At 41.5% G+C, this 24,582-nt stretch overlaps 2 protein-coding genes across 6 annotated transcripts in view; one reads left to right on the top strand and one right to left on the bottom strand.

The window, feature by feature from the left end:
- The window catches only part of RECQL5 (RecQ like helicase 5), a 63,055-nt gene that overhangs the window by 11,739 nt on the left and 26,734 nt on the right, over positions 1-24,582 (bottom strand). For all 4 annotated transcript variants that reach the window (XM_075177826.1, XM_075177824.1, XM_075177825.1 and 1 more), the window contains exons 9-12: positions 9,223-9,456; positions 8,958-9,057; positions 8,840-8,870; positions 6,372-6,430 (exon numbers count right to left, since the gene is read on the bottom strand). In XM_075177826.1, coding sequence (XP_075033927.1) covers positions 6,372-6,430; positions 8,840-8,870; positions 8,958-9,057; positions 9,223-9,456 — 424 coding nt within the window. The remainder of the gene's footprint in view (positions 1-6,371; positions 6,431-8,839; positions 8,871-8,957; positions 9,058-9,222; positions 9,457-24,582) is intronic.
- On the top strand, positions 12,982-24,456 carry SMIM5 (small integral membrane protein 5). Of its 2 annotated transcripts, none has more exons than XM_075177823.1 (4): positions 12,982-13,130; positions 19,770-19,923; positions 20,050-22,729; positions 23,899-24,456. In XM_075177823.1, exons 2-3 carry the CDS (start codon positions 19,797-19,799, stop codon positions 20,142-20,144), a joined length of 222 nt encoding a protein of 73 aa, XP_075033924.1. In that variant the 5' UTR covers positions 12,982-13,130; positions 19,770-19,796; the 3' UTR covers positions 20,145-22,729; positions 23,899-24,456. The 2 variants fall into 2 exon arrangements, with proteins under 2 accessions (XP_075033924.1, XP_075033922.1); XM_075177821.1 differs by having other exon boundaries at positions 12,987-13,130; positions 19,766-19,923.

Below are 24,582 nucleotides of genomic sequence, written 5' to 3'. Positions count from 1 at the left end.
GCACCTTAGAGATTATTTTATTAAGAGTTGGAGGTAAAGGATTTTGCCAAGTTTCGGCAATAGCTGCCCTGTTGGATATAAAAATGTGGCCTAAAACATATCTATCTACCCTACAGCTTCTTAAATTAAAAAGAAAACAAAAACAAAAATACTCTAATGTTGCAGACATTATAAATAAATAGAACGTCATAGCAATCTCATGATGGTGGAGAATAGGCGACTGGGGTTGTTGGACTGGGAGGAGGTAAGGGCTGTGAAGTAGGACTGCTTTGCAAGAGAGATGGCAGTATAATAGGATGACAGGATGAATTTGAAATGAATAAATTCTGGGTCGGAGCGGGACCAGCTCCAGAGGAGCTCAGCAGAACAGGAGCATCTGTGAAGGTAGCGAGTGAGCTAGCAGTGCCAAGGGGCTTAGAATGACGCAGGTAAAGTGTGGTGGCAGGGAAGCTTCATCGAGGGCTGCAGAGATGGTGGATCTATAAAAGGAGGCTGCTGCGTTAGGGCAAGACAGATAGGAGATTGTGCAAAAGGGGGAGTTGGAGATAGTGGGAGGTGGCCAAAAAATGTGAATGGTGAATTAGAGAAGTCAGATTTCACAGAGGTGAGAGAATACGAGGTCAAGGGAATGCCCATCACAGTGTGTGGGAGAAGAGGTCCACTTGGTGAGACCATGGGCAGAAGTAAAGGAGAGGATTTTGGAGGTAGAATTACCATCGGGGTTATCAACGGGGATGTTGAAGTCCCCAAGGACAAGGGTGGGTAGGTCGGAGGAAAGGAAACGGCAGAGCCAGGCGGAAAAATTGTCAAAAAAGTGAGAAGTGAGCAAGGGGGGGTAGATGACTGAAAGGAAGACACGGCGAGGGAAGAGACAGGGGAAACAATGCTGAAGGTACAGTTAGCAGATAACAGGATGCCTACACCACCACCTTGGCAGCTGTCATAACGTAGAGTGTGTGTAACTGATAGACCGCCAAATGGGAGAGCAGCATCGGGGACAGTGTCAGATGATGTATCCAGGTTTCAGTGAGGGCAAGGAGGTTAAAGGAGCAAGAGGGGAAAAGATCATAGATGGGAGCAAGTTTGTTACAGACACAATATAAAAAAATGTATATAAATAAAACTGAACTGTAGTAGGTGAAACACTGCTAAATCCAAACAAATGGAAGCTTGATCCAGTCACGGGACAAATCTATGCAAGGAATGAAACCGTTGTATCACAATAACACAAGGTAAATTGGCCCCTATTATCCAGACAGACCTGTAAGTATCTGCTCTCTCACTGTGACACGCACACTGGTATAACAAAGACACTGTACCAACCAACTAAGCAAGAAATACACACTAGTACAGACATAAACACTTATATGACAATTGGTTACTAAGCCATGTGCCCTCCTCCCACGCACACCTACTTCCACTCACTCTCCCCCTGCTCAGTATACAAAAGCAAGAACCTTACCCAAGTCACTACACTGAGTGGTGCCCCACTGAGCCCCACCACTCACAGGCTGTCATTAAGGCACGTCAGCATTTGCTCCCAGTACCCCACAATTCTGGGACACTGGCAGATAAGGTGTATTAAGATGAACATACCCTATAAAGCCCATACAAAGTAATACATTAAAACAAGAAATGTGCTCACCTCTCAGTGACGGTAATTATAGACGTATGTCGGAGTTACCACAATATAATACTATTATCAAGGTTCTTCGTTGTTTTACGATTACCACTTCTTGAGGACACGTGTCCTATCCCCTTATAAACCTGCCGTGGGTATTTTACATCATACACAGCCCGTATCTCGGTGCCAGGGATAGACTACATGTCTGGCACCATAAGGTGATGTCACAGTGGGATGTATTTGTCTACCCCCTTTGTATAATGTAGGAAGCACACAGTAACCCACCCACAGAGAACCTATCTATTTAGTACAGCCGCTCTTCCAGCCAATCAGTAAGGTGGGCTCAGATCACTGAGGAACAACTTGTCAACTCTTTTCCTTTCCAAGGTCAACCAATACGTTATGTGGCAGAGACGGGAGGAGTAGAATAAAAAGGACCCTGGGGTTTTAATGCAGCTTCCATCAGGGTCCAGGCAGTTACTGCCATGTAAAACAAGAGAGATCACAATGAATTTTCCTAAACATGTATTGGGCAAGTAAATTGGGAAGTGCTGAATTACAAGATCCTTGATGCTCGAGCAACTACCGGGAGTATTTATGATCCCATCTCATTAGAATGCAGGCAAATGTTTTGAATGGGGTCTACCCTGGACAATCCAGGGATTCTAGGGGAACACAGTATACAAACTGCTAGCGAAAGGACTTTCTCATGCAGATACAGTTTCTGTAGATTAGACACATATTACAATTCTTAAGCTAGGTACACACTACAGAATTTTCCACCAACTTTTTATGCTGATCGATTTTACATGCGATCGATGTTCCGATCGCTCGGTCCATGGACTGCATACACACTAGCCTTGTTTAGGACGACAAAGGGAAGAGCGGACGTCCCTTTAGCGACTTTTTACCGCCATGTTGTCGTGAGCAATGACTGTAATTTCGTACTCACTGTTGTGGGTCGGTCGGAAACTTATACACACTACACAGCGGAAACGAGATTGGAACAAAAATATTAAACGGTACGACCAACCAAATGAGGCGACAATCGTCCATTTGGGCAGACATTCGACCATCGTGTCACTGTACACACTGACCCGACTTTTGAACGAGCGGTCATATGTCGGCTGATTTAGCCAATTATTGGACGAAAACCATGTAGTGTGTACCCAGCTTAACAAAGTCTTCTGAAGTAGATATGAAGTCTTTATTGCATTCACATCAGATGTGGACACTTCTCAAGCAGAGAGAGGTGTGTCCTTGTACAGACAAGTACCAGCTTTTACACATTTTAACAACACCTGTTACACAATGTAATGATCATTACTCTTATTCACAGTTTCCTAATATGGAAAACAAGTTTCAAATTCACATTGGCTACCTTGAGATAAAGACACAGCAAACATCAACATTGTTTAAGCATATGTGGTGGCATCGTAAATCTCACTTCACCTTATTTTGCTTGACCTTTCTCATTGTCCTTTCTTAAACCTAAAGGTAAATAAGTTTGTCCAGCTGTCACTAAAGCTGGGTACACACTACAGAAATTCCGACCAACTTTTTATGCCGAGTGATTTTACATGCGATGGATGGTCCGATCGCTCGGTCCATGGACTGCATACACACTAGCCTTGTTTAGGACGAGAAAGGGAAGAGCGGACGTCCCTTTAGCGACTTTTTACAGCTATGTTGTCGTGAGCAATGACTGTATTTTCATACTGACTGTTGTGGATCGGTTGGAAGTTTATACACACTACACAGCGGAAACGAGATTGGAACGAAAATATTAAACGGTACGACCAACCAAATGAGGCGACAATCGTCCATTTGGGCAAACTTTCGACCACCGTGTCACTGCCCACACTGACCCGACTTTTGAACGAGCGGTCGTATGTCGGCTGATTTAGCCAATTATTCATTGAAAACTGTGTAGTGTGTACCCAGCCTAGATAATTTCTCCAGATGCCATATCAGTAACGATTTTATCAACGACTAAAAGTCCAGATGAGCCTGCCGATTCCTGTGTACACACCATACATGATTTACCTTCAGATCTGTGCTCTTCAACTGTCATAACTATCTGCTGAAAAGATTCTGACTCTGTAAACTCCATGGAGATCTATGGACACTGTTGGTTGTGAGTATATCGTTCACAAAGATTTTTAGACCGTTTATAAAATAAAATGAAACAATATGATGTGGTTTGGAACGATAATCATTGATCACTGGAGCGTACACACTAACGCGATATCGGGCCGAACAGTCGCTTATCGTGTGGTTGGCCCAATAATCGGATGAAAAACCTGGGGAGTGTACCCAGCCTAAAGCTGGGTACACACTACAGGGTTTTTGTCCAATAATTGGCACAACCAGCCGACATACGACCACTCATTCAAAAGTCGGGTCAGTGTGTGTAGGGACACGATGGTCGAAAGTCTGCCCAAATGGACGTTTGTCACCTCATTTGGTTGGTCGTACCGTTCAATATTTTCATTCCAATCTCTTTTCTGTTGTGTAGTGTGTATAAATTTCCGACCGATCCACGGCAATCCTCCGATACTTCCTCGACCTGGGGGGGCCGTGTGTATGTAAATTTGTGGTGCCTGCACCAGTCCCACGTGGTGCGGTATCCGCACATCACAGGCTTGTGTTTTGTATAGATGTGTATTGCACCTGTCTGGCTGCAGACCATTTTTTCTAAATTTTACGTATGGTAATAAATTTCTATTTTATAGGAATGAATGAAGAGAGAGTGTTGCCTTCTCTTTTTATGCTGCTTTGGGTGTTAACTATAGTGAAAGCTCTGCCCCTTTATGCTAATGTCTTTGGTATATTGTTACATGCCCCTGCAAATGATGCTTCAGTGTGTATGAAATTAAAATTATTGCTCACGACACCATGGCTGTAAAAAAAGTCGCTAACGGGACGGCCGCTCTTCCCTTTATATTTTAAAACAAGGCTAGTGTGTATGCAGTCCATGGACCGAGCGATCGGACCATCGATCGCATGTAAAATCGATTGGCATAAAAAGTTGGTGGAAAATTCTGTAGTGTGTACCCAGCTTAAGAATGTATCTTTTCAGACCATATCAACTTTTGACCCCTTTCTGATGAATTCTGACCTCACTGATATGTAGGTATATTGTATTGCTGAATTGACACAATATTAGCCATAAACCGTCAATATTGTGTCAATCAGAGTGGCATCCACATCATAAGTGCATAAGAATTTGATTTTTAAAGTATAAATAAAGTATTCTCACTTGATATATTGCTGACCTGGTGTTTCTTTCCAATCATCTCACATCCAGGACAGGGGTACAAGAAACAAAGGGCTCTACTTAGAAAACCAGCTTCGTCAGCGCATGTTAATAACACTGCTTATCACAGTGATAGAAAATCACCCATCTACCACTTGCGTCTTATTTCAACATATATAGTTTTTCTTTTTGCACTTTTCAATGCTATAATAAAAAATATTTTGGAAAAGAAGACTTTGCACTGTGTCTTGGCCCTTTTACATTTTGCAAAGTAGGCCTTATGGGTACGTACACTGATGGTTATTGCTGGAATTGCCAACTAGACAAGTGAAAACAAAATTAAGCAGAATTAATTTTAAAAACATGTGGGATGGGGAATGGGGGGATAATTAATTCTATGTGAATTAATTCTTTGTTTGGTCCCAAGGAACACTATTTTTCATCCAATTTCATAAGAACAAGCAGCAAGCCTCTAACCTATGCATTAATAATCATAAACCTCATACTCCTAAGTATCTTGCAATAAACAGCAAGTATTCCCAAGTTCCTTGGAATAAACATTAAGGGCTAGATTTACTAAACTGCTGGTTTGAAAAAGTAGAGATGTTGCTTATAGCATCCAATCAGAGTCTAGCTGTCATTTATTTAGTACACTCTACAAAATGACAGCTAGAATCTGATTGGTTGCTATAGGCAACATCTCCACTTTTTCAAACCCACAGTTTAGTAAATATACTCCTAAGTCCCATTTCCCCAGCATAATCTATTCTCAATGTCATATATGGAAGGGTCCTTGGGCCTTGGACTAATGCCTCAATAAACATATTATAACCCACCACTGAATTTACTGGAGGTAACTACATTTATTAAATTATTTATTATTATTATTAATAATAATAATAATAATAATTGTATAGTTCTGTTCTCCCAAAAGGACACACAGTACTTTACATTGTTACAGAGGGTGAGGCAGTCTCTTGCTATTACAGCCAGACGAAAGCTGGCAGAGCATGCTGGGACTTGTAGTTTCACAACGCCTGGAGATATACAGGCTGGCCAGGTCTGTGCTATATTACAGAATCATTTACATCAGTCCCTGCTCCACTGGAGCTTACAGTCTAAATTATCTTCCATGCACACACTCAAATGTCTTGCAATATAAGAATGTAATATATTTACCAGTATGTTTTTGGACTTTGTGGGAGGAAACCGGAGTACATGGAAGAAACACACATGTACGGGGAGAATATACAAACTCCAAACAGATAAGGCCATGGTAGGAATCAAACTCATGACCCCAGTGCCATGAGGGAGCAATGTTAACCACTGTGCCACTGGATGCCCATTTATTCTCAACATTACTTCACGCCTATACCCATCACATCGCTCTCTCCACATGGGGGTCTTTAGTGTCTCAGACAGGTGGAGGCCAGGAGCAGCGAAGACAAACTACATAATGACCTGTAAAATGATGGGATGGTCACTTACCTTAACAGTAAGTTTGGGGATTTTGTCATTAGCCCCATCCTTAAGTAGACAGTCCTCACCTAGCACCGGGAAAGATACAAAATTGTGAATAACATACAGTAAATAGAAACAAAACAACGCTGGATATAACGTTCACCTTAAAAGCAAAATGTCTCATTCAATTACAGTTTTTCATCTACTTTTCATGTATTTTAAGCAAACAAATAGAATCCACAGCCCTGATCTGAGAAATAATATTTTCTGTTTAAAAGGCTTCAGACCTGTGTGTCCATGCGGCTCTCCTGTCTCCCTGATGTATGATAATATAATATATGTGGCCACACAATACAGTAAAAGTCACATGAAGAGCATTGGATGCACAGTGCAAAACACCTTGATTTCTAACCAGTGCGCCTAGATGGTCACTCAGATCATACCAAGGTGCACGTCTACAAACTAGAATTGTGCCTAGGTTGGCAAAGAGGTAGAAAAACCTACAGAGGCTCATTGTGCAGTGTCACATGAGAAACCTTTTATCACATTAGAACTCACTGTCTTCAATTAAAAAGTTTACATTTTTCTCCTAAGACACTGCTCAGTTAGAGGACTACTACGTGTGGTACTCTGTGTGCTTGAAGCTTTGTTTTACATGGGACAAAGTGAGAGCAGCAGTGCATCCCGCTATAAGAATAGGAACGACCCAATATCCAATAGCTCTGAGCTGGTGCAAGAAGTCCCACTCTATACAGTAAGGAGAGAACATAAAAACGAAGCCCTCGCCTCCCTCTTTTTTATAATCTAACCCAGCAGAAACGACATCCCATTTAGAAAACTAGGCGCCCCATTACCAAAGAGATTTTGCAAGGTGCCTTGGTCCTTTTGCATTGTGTAAAGCAGGCCTTATGTATACTGCTTGGTTATTGCTGGAATTGCCAGCAAGACAAGTGGAAATAAAATGAACAAGAGAAGTGCTACCGCTATTGTGTGTTCGCAAGGCAGCAGGAACTGATTGTGTCAATGATTATGACACTGCTGGCTTGTGCATACTGACTAAACCAGCTCATAACAGGAGTACCAGGTGGGATGGGGGCTGCAAGTGCCAAAACATGCAATGTATGGTTATTTATTTGAATGCACTGCCAAAAGACACCCCTATCTGTCATAAAAAAAACATACCTGATACCCTGACAAATAAAAGTTATTGGGGTAGATTTATCAAACCTTTACAAAGAAAAGGTGGAGGAGCCAATCAGATTCTAGCTACCATTTATGTATTACATTCAAGAAAATGATAGCTAGAATCTGATTGGCTAGCATGTGCAACACCTCCACTTTTCCTTTTTCAGAAGGTTTGATAAATCTACCCCATAGCAAAATCACTCGGATGTGTCTGGTTATGAAGCTACAAAGTACCCTGGTCAATATGGGGTTAACATTTTTGATCTGGATTAAAGAGCAGTTGTCCCATATAATGTAATATTATCATATAATTGTACATTAAAAATAAATATTTTCCCATGATTACTTTCAAGAAATTAATGCAACTAGAAATATGTCCTTACCTGTATTCTTCTATTTCTCCCGTTTATTTTGATACCTAATATGGGCCATTTTCTCTAGTTTAGGGAATGTTATAGGGTTTTATTTAATAGCATGTGCATCAGACAGAATAAACCTCGGAAGACGCTACAGATGAATTTTTAGCTTTACAGACACTGCTTACGCTAACTGGAGCTAACAGTTTTACTCTGAGGGCCTATCTGTGTCACCTTAGGCCCACTAGAGCTCTATACCATCATGTGATCACCAGGGGAGACAAAAACGTGACAGTATATACCAAAATGCTGGGGCCATTATGAACAGTTACTTACAGTCTCTCTGTGGTCTTAGCACATGGCAGCGTGTAGCTGGCATTTGGTTGCAAAAAACATAGCATATCGATGTAAAGGTCATGCCCACCCAATGTAAACAGGTGTTGGCCAGGTATTGTTGGGTAAAGAAACCCCAAAATCCTCAGCCTCCCAAAATATTTGTATGAAGAATGTATCAACATGTATATTAAAAGGGACTCTGTCCTATATTTGTTTTAAATACCCTTTGGAATGGTCTAGTGTAGGTATAAATGGACGAATACATACAGGCATTCTTAATATAGGACTTTTTCCTTGCTTCGATGATGGTGCGAGAAAACCTGCTTGCAGAGCTCACCGTTTAACCATTGTTTTTCAATCATTGGTCATCTGTTGGCAAAGCGTGTTATCAATCTAAGTGCGGTGTGATCATCCTCTCACCATAGAATAAGCTTGGGGACATAGTGTAATGTCCTCAAGTGTAATGGCAAGGGATGTGTGTGATACGATCAAAGGTGAAGTATATTATAAGTCAGGCATATACATTCCTGCACAATTCGGCAGAGGAAGTTTTTGAGAAATGAAGACTACATAGGATAAAACTTTACGCAGAGAGTTCTTTTACACTTTTTCACCTACTTGGAGGAATAAATTCTTCCAGCTCTTTGCCCTGGAAAAAAAGAAAACACCAGGAAGATTAAATGAAATGACTCAGCTTGTCCACCTGGCTCCAGAAAGCTTCAGATTCCACCCTCACCTTCCTCATATTCATCTGCTTCTGATAGAAACTGTTCCACACTCGCTTGTGATTGTCAGCAGGATCCCTCTGTTCTCCATCAGAATCTTCATTATCATATCTAGAAGAGAGAGAAAGGCAGAACGACGGGGTAATAAACGAATCAGCTATCCAATATTTAAGGTTGAAACGAATAGAAGATTAAACAACATTATATGTCTAAACACTGACACAAATACCTCTGAAAGACTAACACCGCTAATCCACCCATCTATCAAGTACCCACCTGGCAAATCCATACCCTTTCCTGCCCCCTTCATAAAGATCAGACTCATATCCAAATGGTCCAGTTGGAGCTCCCGGCTGCTGGATGCAGGTCCTGCTTCTTCCGTTCAGCAGCAAGCCTTGTAAGTGTTCGATCTGCTGCTTCACTGCCCGTGGATTCTTACAGCAGTCACAACACATGTTACACAGCGGCTTCTCGTCCCCAAAATAAGATGCGATAGCAGCATGGCGGCACCTGGGGGAGACAGGCACACGTGTTACTAGTATCCGCAAAAGAACAAAACATTAAACTGTAGCAGACGCAGAGGGAAACACGTGGATAATGATGAAGTTTCAAGGGCGAAGCAGCTCAAGTTTAGCCCCTAATCATGATCACATTTTTAAACCAGAGGAAGAAAAAGAAAATAAACATGATAGCAACTTGACATGTGACATTGTGGGGTTGTTGGATTAACTAATAATATTAAGAAACCAGAACTTTCTAAGGAAACAAGTTGCTTCTTGAAAGCATCACGTTAAAGTATGTTTAAGCCAACAGCATGTGCCCTGGCAGCTTGGTTAATGTTATGTAGGATAGTTTTTCAGGATATTTTTAGAGTAAGAAGAGACCTGCAAAAAGGACAACTGTTAGGGTCGGAGCTTAGCAGCTTTATGTCCTACTCCTTGTGTTCGCTTTATGCAGAATGCGCTACATTTACCACACAGACACCGCTTATTAGTTCCCTTGGGATGTAAATCACCAGGAAAATACCCTCAGGAGAGACACAACCATAACAGAGCATTGAATGGTTTGGGAAGGTGCACACCCCAGCAAGCATCTCAGTGAGATGCTTGTGAGATGTAGAGGTAGAAACCAAATACCCATCTACCTGACAGTATTGCTTCTGGTAATTTTACAGATTAGGGACTGAGATCGCTTATACAGGAACACGGTCAGATGTAATGAAAGGCTCTGTTTGAAAGAGTTATCATACAGATTAACAGTGCAGGTCGTTACACCGGGCATCCCATCAAATCAGACAATAGGTTCTCAACTGCATTGCTATCATTGTAACATAATATTCATCAACATTTATTTATATAGCGCCAGCAAATTCCGTAGCGCTTTAGAATTGGGAACAAACATTAATAAGACAATACTGGGTAATACATACAGACAGAGAGGTAAGAGAACCCTGCTCGAAAGCTTACAATCTAATATTGCAAGCTTCTGGATGCAAGGTTCCCTGACATATGGTTTATCACACACACTGTATATCACGCACACTGTATATCACGCACACTGTATATCACGCACACTGTATATCACGCACACTGTATACAAGCATATGAGAGTCTCTGCATCTTGCATGACATAATATTATTATTATGTACAGAGGGGAGCCCGGGGGAGACCGTACAGAGGGGAGCCCGGGGGAGGCCGCGCAGAGGGGAGCCCGGGGGAGGCCGCGCAGAGGGGAGCCCGGGGGAGGCCGCGCAGAGGGGAGCCCAGGGGGGAGGCCGCGCAGAGGGGAGCCCGGGGGAGGCCGTGCGGTGTTCTGCACAAAGTTTCTTCAACAAAAGTTTTCTTTTATAAAAAAAAAAAAAATAACAGACTAAAAAGCCTACAGATATTTAAAATTACCTTATGTAATTAATATGTAATAATTGTTTAGAATGCGGAGTACTTATAGTTGTTCCGGAATAGGTGAAAGACAAGTCATAGCCCTTTCCTTGTTATATTTCACCTTTCCATGGCCGGACAGTAACATAGACATCAATTGGATTGAGCTCCATGTCTATTTGTGTCTTTTTGTATTATTACTGGTGTTAATATAAAAGTGTGTTATGTGTAGAATACATTTTTATGGTTGTCATAACTCAATTCCTCAATTCTAATTGACCAGGACTCCCCTTAGCCAGTCATTTGAACACAAGTGGTTTCCCTCGTTAGCAGCAATGTAACTTTGAGACAGTAATGAGAGTCCCATGGACTCACTGTTTTAATCATAGATCAACAGAGATTAACTAAAAACCTGATAACCCTCCAATAACCACTAACCTCAACAAACTGCCTAAAAGAGCTGTATTTGTAAATAACCTTCAATAAGAACACGAGCATGGTGTGCGTGATCAGGAACAAGCAAGCACCTGCAGGCTGCAGTCTATCAGAGATGCGAGAGCACGCTCCACAGTCAAAGTATTTCAGTACAGTCTTGGGAAGGTTATCCTATAATGGGATTCCAGACACCGGCCCCTGTCAAACTCTCACTTAAACCCAGAACATACTAAGTGTACTGTCTCATAACTACAGGGGCAAATTACTGGTTTGTCCTATAATACTAGATACAAGAGAATCACGGCAGCCACAATTATCCTGAACCCACGATGTTAATTAAACGCAAATGTTTGGGATTAATTGCAGACTGACTGCTTCCACCTGCTAATACAGTGCTTAGTCTTTATAATACCAGCCTTAAACACAAACTGGTGTTATAGTGAGGGTGTCGTTATAAAGATGGGGAAAATGGAATTCATAAATGTTACTGCACTTCTGAGCAGAGAATATACCTGGTGGTAGAATGAGAGGGCACTGTATTATATATGAATAGTGTTATTGTATCATGTGTTATTAGTGTCAGGACAACCAACAAACACAAATGTAGAAGACGTAGGCTATATCAACATTATTTTACGGTTTGAAATATTGTATTATATAAGCAATACAAATTGCTTTGTGCAGTTGAACTGACCCTGCTATGGAAACATTGGCATTTTCTCAGCACTGCTGGACTAAAACCAAAACAAATGACCTGTAAAGACACTCGGTATCTAGGAGTGTTGGATTAGGGTCCTGGCAACGCTCCAATAGTCAAAGTCATCAAACAGAAGAAAAATGAGAGACTCTGGAGGAATATATTTTAATACATCTTTCACATAACAGACAACCAAGTGTTTTAGGTTAGTAGTGAGATATCAAGCAGCAATTGATGATTAGAGCACACTGATTGTGTGTACAAAGGACCCAGTTACAACACGTTTGTGCATCCACCAGCTTTGCTACAGCCTCTATTAGCTTAATGCTCTGGTTCCAAAGACTGTACATGTAAACGTAGATAGGGTACAGTTTCCATTAATGTGGTGGATGACGTCCTGCCAGTCCTTAGGAAGGGGCTGCCATCTACAACCCCACAAAGATTTCTTTCACTGACTGAACTATAAGGAGTCCGCTTGCAAACCGAAGAAAAGCGCCTTTCAGAAGCAGCGAGTCATATGCCAGACAAAAAGCTTCTGTCCTCCAGCAGTCAGCATGGGCACAGCTATAACATCAACCTGCTATCCATACAGAGCTACAGAGTATGTCTGTGCATATCTGTTCCATCAGACATACAGTGTGTGACCGCAGATAGGACAGGCTTGTCCCACCTCGTCTTAGTACTGATGTACTACAGTACGTGCATTAAACCTCCTACACAGCTTGTCACTGTCTCTTCTGCTGTGTTCAGGACATCACATGCTGTATGACCATTCCCTTACAGGCTGCTTAATCACTTCTGAGAGCCTATTCACCCACTGTCTGAATCAAAGTGGTTAAATGACGTTTGTAGGACATGGTTCAATAGCCATTCTGGAGTTTAAATGCCTTGGAATGTGGTGTGTGAAGACATTCACAGAGGAATCATGAAATGTGGCATAATGATTTAATCCTCAAGCCAGTCCCAGCTGTTTCTCTCTACCTCCCTCTCTTGTACATACACACACCCAGAGACAAACCCCCTTCCCTGCCTTTTCAGAAGGACTGTAATTTAAAACCTCCCTTCTCCAGGGCAACAGAGTGAGCCACAAAGTGCCAAGGGGTAGAGGCAGCTGTCAGAGGGAGCACCAACCAGCTCTGGCTGCATGGGGTGAAAGAGAAGAGAGAGTGCAGGGGTAAGTCATTTCTATGTCCATCTCCCAACTTGTCTACTTGTTATACACATCCAATACTTACTGGTACACAGCTACTTAAAACAACTGCACAGACGTTTGTTTCATATTTACCTACCTAACTTGGCATTTATTTTTTTTATATATAATGTCTAACGTGAAACCTCTAAGCTTAATGATGAGTTATTGGTATGCACTGAGTGCTGGCTGGGTATATAGAGTTATAAGAGATATACCTGGCGTAGGATTCTGTATGTTGCCTACACAAACCTGTGTCCAAGCAGTCTGTCCATCTAAAATATATAGACTGTATCAGGCATGGACTTATGGATTGGTCTGTAAAGCTGGGTACACACTACAGAAATTTCCACCAACTTTTTATGCCGATCGATTTTACATGCGATCGATGTTCCGATCGCTCGGTCCATGGACTGCATACACACTAGCCTTGTTTAGGATGATAAAGGGAAGAGCGGACGTCCCTTAAGCGACTTTTTACAGCCATGTTGTCGTGAGCAATGACTGTAATTTCGTACTCACTGTTGTGGATCGGTCGGAAGTTTATACACACTACACAGCGGAAACGAGATTGGAACGAAAATATTAAACGGTACGACCAACCAAATGATGCAACAATCGTCCATTTGGGCAGACTTTCGACCATCGTGTCACTGCACACACTGACCCGACTTTTGAACGAGCGGTCGTATGTCGGCTGTTTGAGCCGATTATTGGATGAAAACTGTGTAGTGTGTACCCAGCTTTACATGTAGCATTCTAATATGTGTACAATGAATATTACTGGTTATATACATGTTAATTTAAAAACACACACAGATCTTTATGACTGCTAAGACCTATTGTGTCCCATAAGTAACTTAATCTTGTCTGTGTACCCAGCGGGACACACCATAGTATTTACCTACTATCTCACTGACAGCACAATGCAGGATTATTGCAGCGAACAGCTGTAGTACCACAGTACTGTTCATTGGAGCTGGGCAGTGGATCATTAAACAAGCAACAGGTGCCAGGAAAAGTGCTGGTATTCATTGCTAACCAGTAACCACTTAACTGCGTTGTTAATGATTGCTACCTTCTGCAAACCGATGTGCTATACTGATCTCATTAATCTAGGTCAGGTACAATGTATTCTCATGGGGAACATAAGCCACCCACTAGCGACTTAAGCTCTCTGATGCTAGGACTTATTTTTTAATAGTAGGAAAGGCTGGGAAGTTGCATGTTCCCTGCCCTGCCTTTGAGACATTGTAGTAACCAACTACTGTACTGAGAGCAGAGACAAAGAGAGAGACTGCAGAAAAGGTGAAAGGAGATAAAGGAGTGATGTAAGAGGAGGCAGCAGGTAAGGTCATCAAGGAATAAAGACATACATGAATAATGAGAAAGAATGGGGATATACAGAAGTTTCACAAAATCATGCACAGAGAGAGAAGCAAAAAAAACAATGATGAATAAAAACAGAGAACAGCACAAGGTCTGAGAGTAATGGGAGGGGTGTAGGAACACCAGCCTGTAGTGTGTATGATGGGAAAAAGGAAAACAGGATAAAAACAGGGATGTGCAGGCCAAATGTGCCTTGTCTAGCAGCCCATATTATATACAAAGCATGTGTAGAAAGTGAGAGACCAGGGAAAAAGTGAAAAGGAAATATATTAGAGAAATGCAAACAATGATGCACGTGAAAAGGACAAGGAGGAGATAAATGTGCAGTGCATAAAGGAGAAGGGAAAACTATGGAAAAGACTAGGTATGTGTGTGCACGATCTTTGGTGATTAGCTGTTATGTTCATGAAACTGCGCTGCCAGTATAATCCTCACACTAAATCACATGATCCTTCAAGGGCAGTAAGGCCAACGTACACAGAAGTGAGCTCTGGATAGATCCCTACATATTAGGTGGTACCAATGTAGGGGAACCATCATATGCTCTTCTAATTGGGTTGCTGTACCTCCCAGAATTAACAAATACTGCTTTAAACTTTATATATTGGTCCCTGGAAATTTTTGTTCCTATATTTAATATTGGGAAATGCTTTGTTCAAAATGCGCTGCTTGTTACGGCCTTGCAAGCCTCAAGTAAATGTCAAGGTCGCCACGGCCGCTTGGCCAAAAAAATAAAGCTACATCCCCTTTAAGATACATAACATGTAACCTACATAAACTAAAAAACTAGCCTATTTCCTCATAGCATGCTGGTAAGCTTATAAGCTGTAGTTGTGTTGCCATCATTACACCTAGCAACTAAACCAAGCTACACTAATGCCTTCTATCATAATGTGACATTGTATAGCAGATAATCACAGTGCTGGGATTCACTGTTGTTTTGCTTGTAACCGTTTGGCCAATACCTCCTTCTGAGAAAAGAATAAGTGTAAACAATTAGCATATACTGGCATTCAGCATTTCTGATCAGTTTATATAATTACCAGAAAATCTGTCTTATTAACAGATGCTTCACCTTAAAGTACGCTATCAGTTTATCGAGAGTACATGTGGTCATGTTAATGCACAAACCAGCAGACAGGTATAATACAACTGTTATAGATAAAACGCACGGACTGTCACTCATATAGACCAACCAGCAAGATGTTCTGCAGTCACCGCTCACTATAGAAAGGAGGCAGCAGTTGTAGTGGAATTAGTTACATAATGAGCTCGGTCTGGATAATGTGAATCCTCCTAAACAGAAGAGAAATTCCTCAAGCTCACTAAAAATATATATCTATTTGTACAGCACTATTGATGATGATGATGATGATGATGATGATGAAAGGATTAAGGTCCAGTTTAGCCGCATGTGTAAGAGGTCAAATTGGGCGATGTTCACCCACTCCTGCATCACTGGGACCTGTCAGTGCAGCTGCAAGACTACATTAATAAACATGCCCCATATTTATCCCATAAATCTCGTTAGTATCATTATTGGGCATTGCTTTGTCTTCAGGCTATAAACGCTGTGATAATGGACCAATATCAGCTGTGATATAGTGTGTGCATGGCGGCAATAATAGTATAGACTTCTTATAATGAAAGACTTAGACTCAACAGTAACACTAAAAAAGGTGCTATAAGTGTAGAAAATAACTACATTGTGTCAAATCATGTGTCACTGACCCATACACACAAACACCATTAATATAAAACATTTAGGACACATTGTAATCTACATTAATATGCTATTATATGAAAGCATGTTTTCTCCAGAAAAAGGCAAAATTCATATGAGTATTCTAGTAAACAATAATAAAAAGTTAATCCCAGTGAAAGTGCCTGTAATTAACAAATGGCCAGAACCAGGAGGTAGTGCTGTACCCGCAATTACCAATGGCTTGCAGCCAGAAACTAGTAAAGTGTCTGTAACCACCAAGTCCAGTCCAGCCCAGAGCCAAAACTAACAATGTGCCTGCAATTATCAATTTGCTGGAGCCAGGAATTAGCACTGTACTTGTAATAACTACCCGGAACCAGAAAGTAGCACAGTACATGAGATGATCAACTGGCTGGAGTCTGGAGCTAGCACAGTGCCTGTGTCCACCCACTACTTACAGCCAGGAATTAGCATTGTACTTGTAATAACTAACCGGAACCAGAAAGTAGCACAGTACATGAGATGATCAACTGGCTGGAGTCTGGAGCTAGCACAGTGCCTGTGTCCACCCACTACTTACAGCCAGGAATTAGCATTGTACTTGTAATAACTACCCGGAACCAGAAAGTAGCACAGTACATGAGATGATCAACTGGCTGGAGTCTGGCACTAGCACAGTGCCTGTGTCCAATAACTACATACAGCCAGGAATTAGCACTGTACATGTAATAACTGCCCGGAACCAGAAAGTAGCACAATACATGAGATGATCAACTGGCTGGAGTCTGGCACAAGCACAGTGCCCACCCACTACTTACAGCCAGGAATTAGCACTGTACTTGTAATAACTGTCCAGAACCAGAAAGTAGCACAGTACATGAGATGATCAACTGGCTGGAGTCTGGAGCTAGCACAGTGCCTGTGTCCACCCACTACTTACAGCCAGGAATTAGCACTGTACTTGTAATAACTGTCTGGAACCAGAAAGTAGCACAGTACATGAGATGATCAACTGGCTGGAGTCTGGCACTAGCACAGTGCCTGTGTCCAATAACTACATACAGCCAGGAATTACCAACTGCTAGCAATTTGCGCTCTGTCTGTGGTTATTAACTGCCCGGAGTCAGGAACTAACATAGTACCTGTATCCACCAATAGCTACAAATGTTATTCTGCTACCTTACGTAACAAGTGTTTGCTACATCTCTTAGATAGTAAGCTCATTTGGACAGGGGCATCTTTACCTTCTGCTTTAATGTCATTGTATGTTGTTTGTATCCCAATCCTTTCAGTATACAGCGCTGAGTAATATCTATAATAGAGCACACTGCTTTATTACAGTAACTATGCAGTGAGAGTCTTGTACTTCAGTCTTGTGCAGGATAAGGAGCTAAGAAGATGCAAAGCAGAAACCTAACTTCTTCTGCTGCTACCAATCCAAGCAGCAGATTGAAGCACCTTCTGCATACTTATTATGCTATGTCTGCTTGTCAAATCAATTGGTCACCTAAATTGATGTCGCTTCCCCATGTCACCACAGTACGCAGTCCAGTGGTAGATTTGCTGCATGGCAACTCTGAAGTGACTGCTCGTCATTAGCCAGTGTCCCAAGGTCACCCAGCCTGGGTAGAAGCCATTGCATTGTAATTATACTAACTATAGAGCGTATATGTCCAGGAGGAGATGATGAGCAACAGTGGAGAAGAGAAGATGAAGGAATCTGAAGGGAAAAGGAGAGTGAGACAGATACTGTGGTGGGGAGAGAGGCAAAAGGTGGGGGGAAAAAAGGGCCACAGTGGCGGGGAGAGAGGCAAAATGTGGGAAAGGAAGAGCCACAGTGGCGGGGAGAGAGGCAAAAGGTGGGAAAGGAAGAGCCACAGTGGCGGGGAGAGAGGCAAAAGGTGGGAAAGGAAGAGCCACAGTGGCAGGAAGAGAGGCAAAAGGTGGGAAAGCAAGAGCCGCAGCCGCAGGGAGAGAGGCAAAAGGTGGGAAAGGAAGAGCCGCAGCCGCGGGGAGAGAGGCAAAAGGTGGGAAAGGAAGAGCCGCAGTGGCAGGGAGAGAGACAAGAGGTGGGAAAGGGAGAGACAAAAGGTGGGAAAGGAAGAGCCACAGTGGCAGGGAGAGAGGCAAAAGGTGGGAAAGCAAGAGCCGCAGCGAGAGGAGCAAAAGGTGGGAAAGGAAGAGCCGCAGCCGCGGGGAGAGAGGCAAAAGGTGGGAAAGGAAGAGTCACAGTGGCAGGGAGAGAGACAAAAGGTGGGAAAGGAAGAGCCACAGTGGCAGGGAGAGAGGCAAAAGGTGGGAAAGGAAGAGCCGCAGCGAGAGGAGCAAAAGGTGGGAAAGGAAGAGCCGCAGCCGCGGGGAGAGAGGCAAAAGGTGGGAAAGGAAGAGTCACAGTGGCAGGGAGAGAGACAAAAGGTGGGAAAGGGAGAGACAAAAGGTGGGAAAGGAAGAGCCACAGTGGCAGGGAGAGAGGCAAAAGGTGGGAAAGCAAGAGCCGCAGCGAGAGGAGCAAAAGGTGGGAAAGGAAGAGCCGCAGCCGCGGGGAGAGAGGCAAAAGGTGGGAAAGGAAGAGTCACAGTGGCAGGGAGAGAGACAAAAGGTGGGAAAGGAAGAGCCACAGTGGCAGGGAGAGAGGCAAAAGGTGGGAAAGCAAGAGCCGCAGCGAGAGCCGCAAAAGGTGGGAAAGGAAGAGCCGCAGCCGCGGGGAGAGAGGCAAAAGGTGGAAAAGGAAGAGGCGCAGCGGCGGGGCGAGAGGCAAAAGGTGGGAAAGGAAGAGCCACTGAAAGAGAGAGACATCACAACTTTATTTAGTGGCACCAACTTTATTATGTAGCACTGTAAGGGTAATATTTAATCATGCACATCAATCCCCCCACTAAAGCCTAGTCTAAATTCCCTATTTCACACACTATATTTTAGTCAGCAGCCAATTACCAGTATGTTTTTGGACTATGGCAGAACTGGTATTATAAAAGCGCTAAATGAACAGCTTCACTAACATGGAAAAGGAGAGTGAATAAAAAACAACCAAGATCGTCATCTTTGTAAGTGGGAAAAATGAATGAAGTTACAGAGATGGAGTTGTTAGACCATCACCACCTGACCCTATGTAGAATTCCACAGTTCTTGTGTAGCCAAGAGGAAGACAGAGGTTTCCTAGAATCCTTCCACCACAATAATATAAGACTCACCATTCACTAGCCCTACAGATAGAACCATATAGAGTGCAGGATGGCAAGAAAATTATTGAGTGCCGCTAATATTTAGTATGTGGTATATAAATAATGGTTAATAAATAATAAATCCTTGCAGTTTCAGATTATGATGTATTCAGTATCAACACATTGAAGAATTGACTGTTGTTGAAACATAACAATAAGTAACAGTTGTGAAACCTATCTGAGGTTCCGCGCAGTGTAGCATGGTCCATCTAAGCTCTATGTAATGTCACTACAATATCACAACATACAATACCACACATGAACCTAAGCACAGGACAATTGCATTCATTCACTTTGTATTTCAGGCAGATAAGGCAATTAGTCCAGCGTGCCACAATGTCTTCCCAAGATGTGACAGCCGAGATGCAGAACATGGGACTAAGACTTCTGGTGAGATTACAGCGACTCCCTCAGGCGGACACATTGGAAATTATTTCATTCACCATCATCATTGTCTTTATTGGTGAGTAGAGACGTGATCTATCACTCGGCGCACTCATTATCAATACACACATTACACAAAGACAGATGCGCATGGCATGATCTAGACCCCATGGTAACATTATGACGTGTCTCTTCTCTCCCCCAGCCACGGTGGTGTTGATGGCAATCCTGGCATGCTCTTGCTGCTGCTGCTGCACCAAGCACCGTTCCGTCAGGGTGCAGCCAAAAACTGCATTGTAAAAGTGAACCTTGGAGGCCATACCTGTCTGCCTCACTATTCCATCTGAAGCTATTTACCAAGAGGAGGAATCAATATGTGGACTTACAAGAGAAAGCATTAAACTGTTGAAATACACTTGAACGGACAACTCTAGTTTTTATGGCAAGAGATCAACAACACAACTCACCTACTGGCACCAAAGATGACGCATTACAAGAAACATACTAATTTCAGGACTCTGAGAAAAGACAATTATTACCCTTTTGCACCTATGCTACGGACACGAAACAACCACAAAGCAATCTTACAATGTATACCTTGATGTACATTGCTTTACATCCGTTATCATTCACAGTCTATCCGTACAACCACACATGTTGTAAAACCCAAAAGTAAACCCTATTTTCAGGATGTTTATAAATACATGAGGCAACACTTGTTTCCACTAGATATAGATATAGATATATATATATATATATATATATATATATATATATATATATGCGCAATACTTTGTAAAATCTTTGAGTACCATAGTTCTCTTTTTGTACTGATAGTTTTTTATTAGCCAGTGCTAGTTTACTTGATATGCCTTAATATGGTTATTACATAGACCAAAATAAAACCCATATACAGATCCACCGAGCGCAAGTGTAATCACACAGTATAAGTTAGAGGTTAAAGAGTTTGTGTCCAGACATGCAATTCATTTTCTGTCAAGGAGTACTGCTATAAATTACTAATGTATTCATTTGATGAGATAAAGACACTGGCTTACATTATGTGGAGCGAAATATGATTAAACTGTACAGAATTTTTTCGTAAAATATGTACCAAAATTTCGTTACATGTAGAGGAACCAGAGAGGCAAATTCCAAGGGTTTCCAAAAAACAATTACAATTGACCCTTTGTGGGTAGGTCAGGGGATATCAGAGGATTGTGCAATGGATAAAATTCATGTAGCCTGATTTAATCTATATTCATCTCAAGAACAGCTTCAATCTGGTCTTAATGTGATTAGTGTACCCTGAAGAATTGGGAGACAAGGATTACTTTTTTTTTTTTTAAACTTGTGCTTCTAGAAAGACAATGGACTGGAACGCGTTATGCTTAGCGCCATCTGTCCCCACCGCTTTTTAAACACTGAAAAAGTCTACCATCAGAGATTCTTGTTTTCTAAGAATGCCCAATTCTTGCCAGCTATCACAGCCAGTAATCTTTTTGGATTAGTCTCTTAACTTTGAGCACAAGGAAGGACCAATATTTGCCCATTCCTCCATCCAAAACTGCACAAGCCGAGTGAGGTTAGTTGTCAGGTTAGCAGCGATGAAAGTTTGAGGTCTTACTACAGGTTTTCAAACAGATTAATGTTTGGATTCTGTTGTCTTATTTAAGTGCAATGGAAGATAAACAAAATTGTAGACAATGGAATTCCCTGAGGGTACATATCCTTTGTAAATGACAGCAAATAAATAAAAATCTAAATTACACCTGGATGTCGCAAAAGGCAAACCCATTGAAAGTATATCATCCAATGCTGCCACCTCCGATGATGCGTGAACATTTTTTTAAGAAGGACAAAAAGGCTCTGCACCGCCTACTTAAACAGAAACACTACCTGAACACACAATCTCCTAATCTACCAAACAATCTACCAAAGCAGTCACTGACGTACTAAAACACCAAGCTGTACAGAAAACAAGGCACAACATCACAAAACAGAATTCATGCTGCAGGCCTGTTTGTTCAGGAACAACCATTTGTCCCAATTACTGAGACTGGTGGGAGGTGAGAATTGCCGGGTTACGTACCCACCAGCCAGTAGCGCCCTCAGTATGTAGCAGTGTTTCTAGGGGAAGGGGAGAATAGTGAAGGTATTTATATAAAAAAAACAAAAAAAAAACAAACATAAAGCAAACAGTACCATAATTTCATAAACGGTGTCTACTGGGTATTTGAACCAGTTGTATTGATAGAGAAACCTGCACACAGCTACTTTCCTTTGCTGCTAATAAACACTGCACTTGTCAAGTATCATTAGAAACCACAGACCCACCGACAGATCTGAGATGGAACCAGGTATCCTCAAAGAATAATCAATAAAACCTGACCTCATTAGTGGTCTTTGGGGAATTTATGTACATTGGTTCCGGATTATTAACCCTGTTGACCTGATAAACTTGCACAATACTATATACTATAATTTTACATACATATGCATAATATTTAGAAGAAAAAAGGATATCGAAATGTCAAGAGACTGTGTCTTTAAATCCCCCAGCACACTGACATTCTGTTCATTCTGTGCCAGGATTTGTAAACAACACACTACATGTCATAAGCAGTTATCAACCCATTAACCTATGGGGAGGGAGAAGGCCGATTTCATATTTAATCATGATTGGACAACGCCTGCAGATAACTGCATTAGGAATAGGCCTGTTTTTCTCCAAAGATAATTTAACACTGACACAGCAGTAAAACATTAACAGTGGCTGGGAGGAGGAGGAGGAAATTCTCCAGCAAGGAAAAGGCCGTAAAAGGGGACATTATAAGCACAGCAGAAGAGAGAAGAAACCCCATCACTGGCTAGATCTACACAAGGTAATAAGTTATTGTGTGCTAAATTGTCTGACCTTGTAACCAGGCTTATTGCTGTGCTATGGTAGCATTTAAACAGCCAGAGTCATTTCTCTGATTAGAATATATATATATATATATATATATATATATATATATATATATATATATATATATATATATAAAATACAACCACAGAAATGGATAGTGCTGCCTGTAGAACATCAAATAATTGCTCAAATAAGTCTTCTTAATCTCATAAAATAAAATAATGTAATTACTTTTTTATTCCTTTCCTCTATAGTGGTAAGTGCAAAACACACAATCACAGACTTGTGGCCAAATTGTTGTATGTTAGGAGCATCTTAAGAAATTGTGGTATAAATAGAATTAAGTATATGTAATAAAGGAAATGAGCTTTCGTTAATATTAAATATGAATTTTCTTAGATTTTTATGTAACATTTTGGTCCCTACCCTTAATCTATTAACCAAATCTCTAACCTCAGACACAATCAATGCAAATTATATACATATATATATATATATATATATATATATATATATATATATATATATAGCTTGCGGAGTTTAATGCTTACTTCTATTCCTCAAGGGGGAAGAAGAGTATAATACAGTGTGGGAGTTTTAGGGAAATATTTACTAAACTGCGGGTTTGAAAAACTGGAGATGTTGCCTATAGCAACCAATCAGATTCTAGTTATCATGTATTTAGTGCATTCTACAAAATGACAGCTAGAATCTGATTGGTTGCTATAGGCAACATCTCCACTTTTTCAAACCTGCAGTTTAGTAAATATACCCCTTAGATTAAACTTCTCCGCGTCATCAGTCCCTAACTTTGGGACATGTCTAACTCCAATACTAAATATCTATTCTAATAAAATGAAACTGAAATAAAGGAAGCCAATGCTATATGGATTTTGATAGGCATAATCTCAAATGACCTGTTGCTCAAACATTTTCCAAAATGTGTCCATTGAACGTGCAACAAGTTTATACATGTGATAGGTAGAAAACTGAACATGCCTTCCTTGTACTTGTGTGGGCATCTATAGGCGTCCTTAGCATGGCTGCAACTCAGAAGATCAGGCTTCTGTGTAACCGTTTTTGTTTCCCAGTTACGATCACACAGATTCCCTCTTATCAATATCTATTTTTTTCTCTTTACAGGATGGGACAAGATACGACCCAGATCTTAGACCCAGCTTCTCCCATGCTGGAGAACATAAAGAACAGAATTCTGGGGGATTACTGGGCTCTGGGAGGTCTAGTGGTGATCGGATCATTTTGTCTGCTGTTCCTGACTTTGTTTATGTTTGCTTTCGTGTTCAGTTGCTGTCCCTGCCAGAAACACAAATCAGTCTCCATAAGCTAAAAACAGGCAGGTTTCCAGTCTCCGGGATTTCTTCTATGTACAACATTGCACAATGGTTACACAGGGAGGAACAGCTGTAAGGGACATGGACCATGGAGGACTGGAGAAAAAACAGATGAGACATGCTTGTGGAAGTGACAAGGTGGGCCAAAGGGAACACCAGGAACTATGCACTAAGAACACTGATGAAGATGAATGGAGAGAAGATGAGCTACGATCTGTACACACACAGCAGAACATACATTATGGAAGAGCAGAACATTTGTGATGTAAAAACACACATGCAGGGATTGTTATAGTTGTTGTTGTCTGTGCAAATAAACAGGATTGAACAGCTCTGAGACACAATTAAAGGGCTTTCTTCTTTAATATATACCTTTAATTGCCCTCCCTCGTCAGTGTTCTCCCCAGCACCTATTATAATAGAATAAACCATTGTTTCTCCTAGTATAATAGGCACTATGTGAGCACTACAGCCA

Source organism: Mixophyes fleayi, chromosome 6, assembly GCF_038048845.1.
Source record: "Mixophyes fleayi isolate aMixFle1 chromosome 6, aMixFle1.hap1, whole genome shotgun sequence".
NCBI lineage: Eukaryota > Metazoa > Chordata > Amphibia > Anura > Limnodynastidae > Mixophyes > Mixophyes fleayi.
The sequence above is the reverse complement of the archived record's forward strand: the minus strand, read 5'-3'. Positions and strand labels throughout refer to the sequence as shown.

Excerpts from the sequence above, each read along its gene's own strand:
- SMIM5 (XM_075177823.1), top strand. The coding sequence starts at position 19,797 with ATGTCTTCCCAAGATGTGACAGCCGAGATGCAGAACATGGGACTAAGA. Across the intron at positions 19,924-20,049 it reads CATCATCATTGTCTTTATTG|CCACGGTGGTGTTGATGGCA; the intron begins GTGAGTAGAGAC and ends TCTCTCCCCCAG.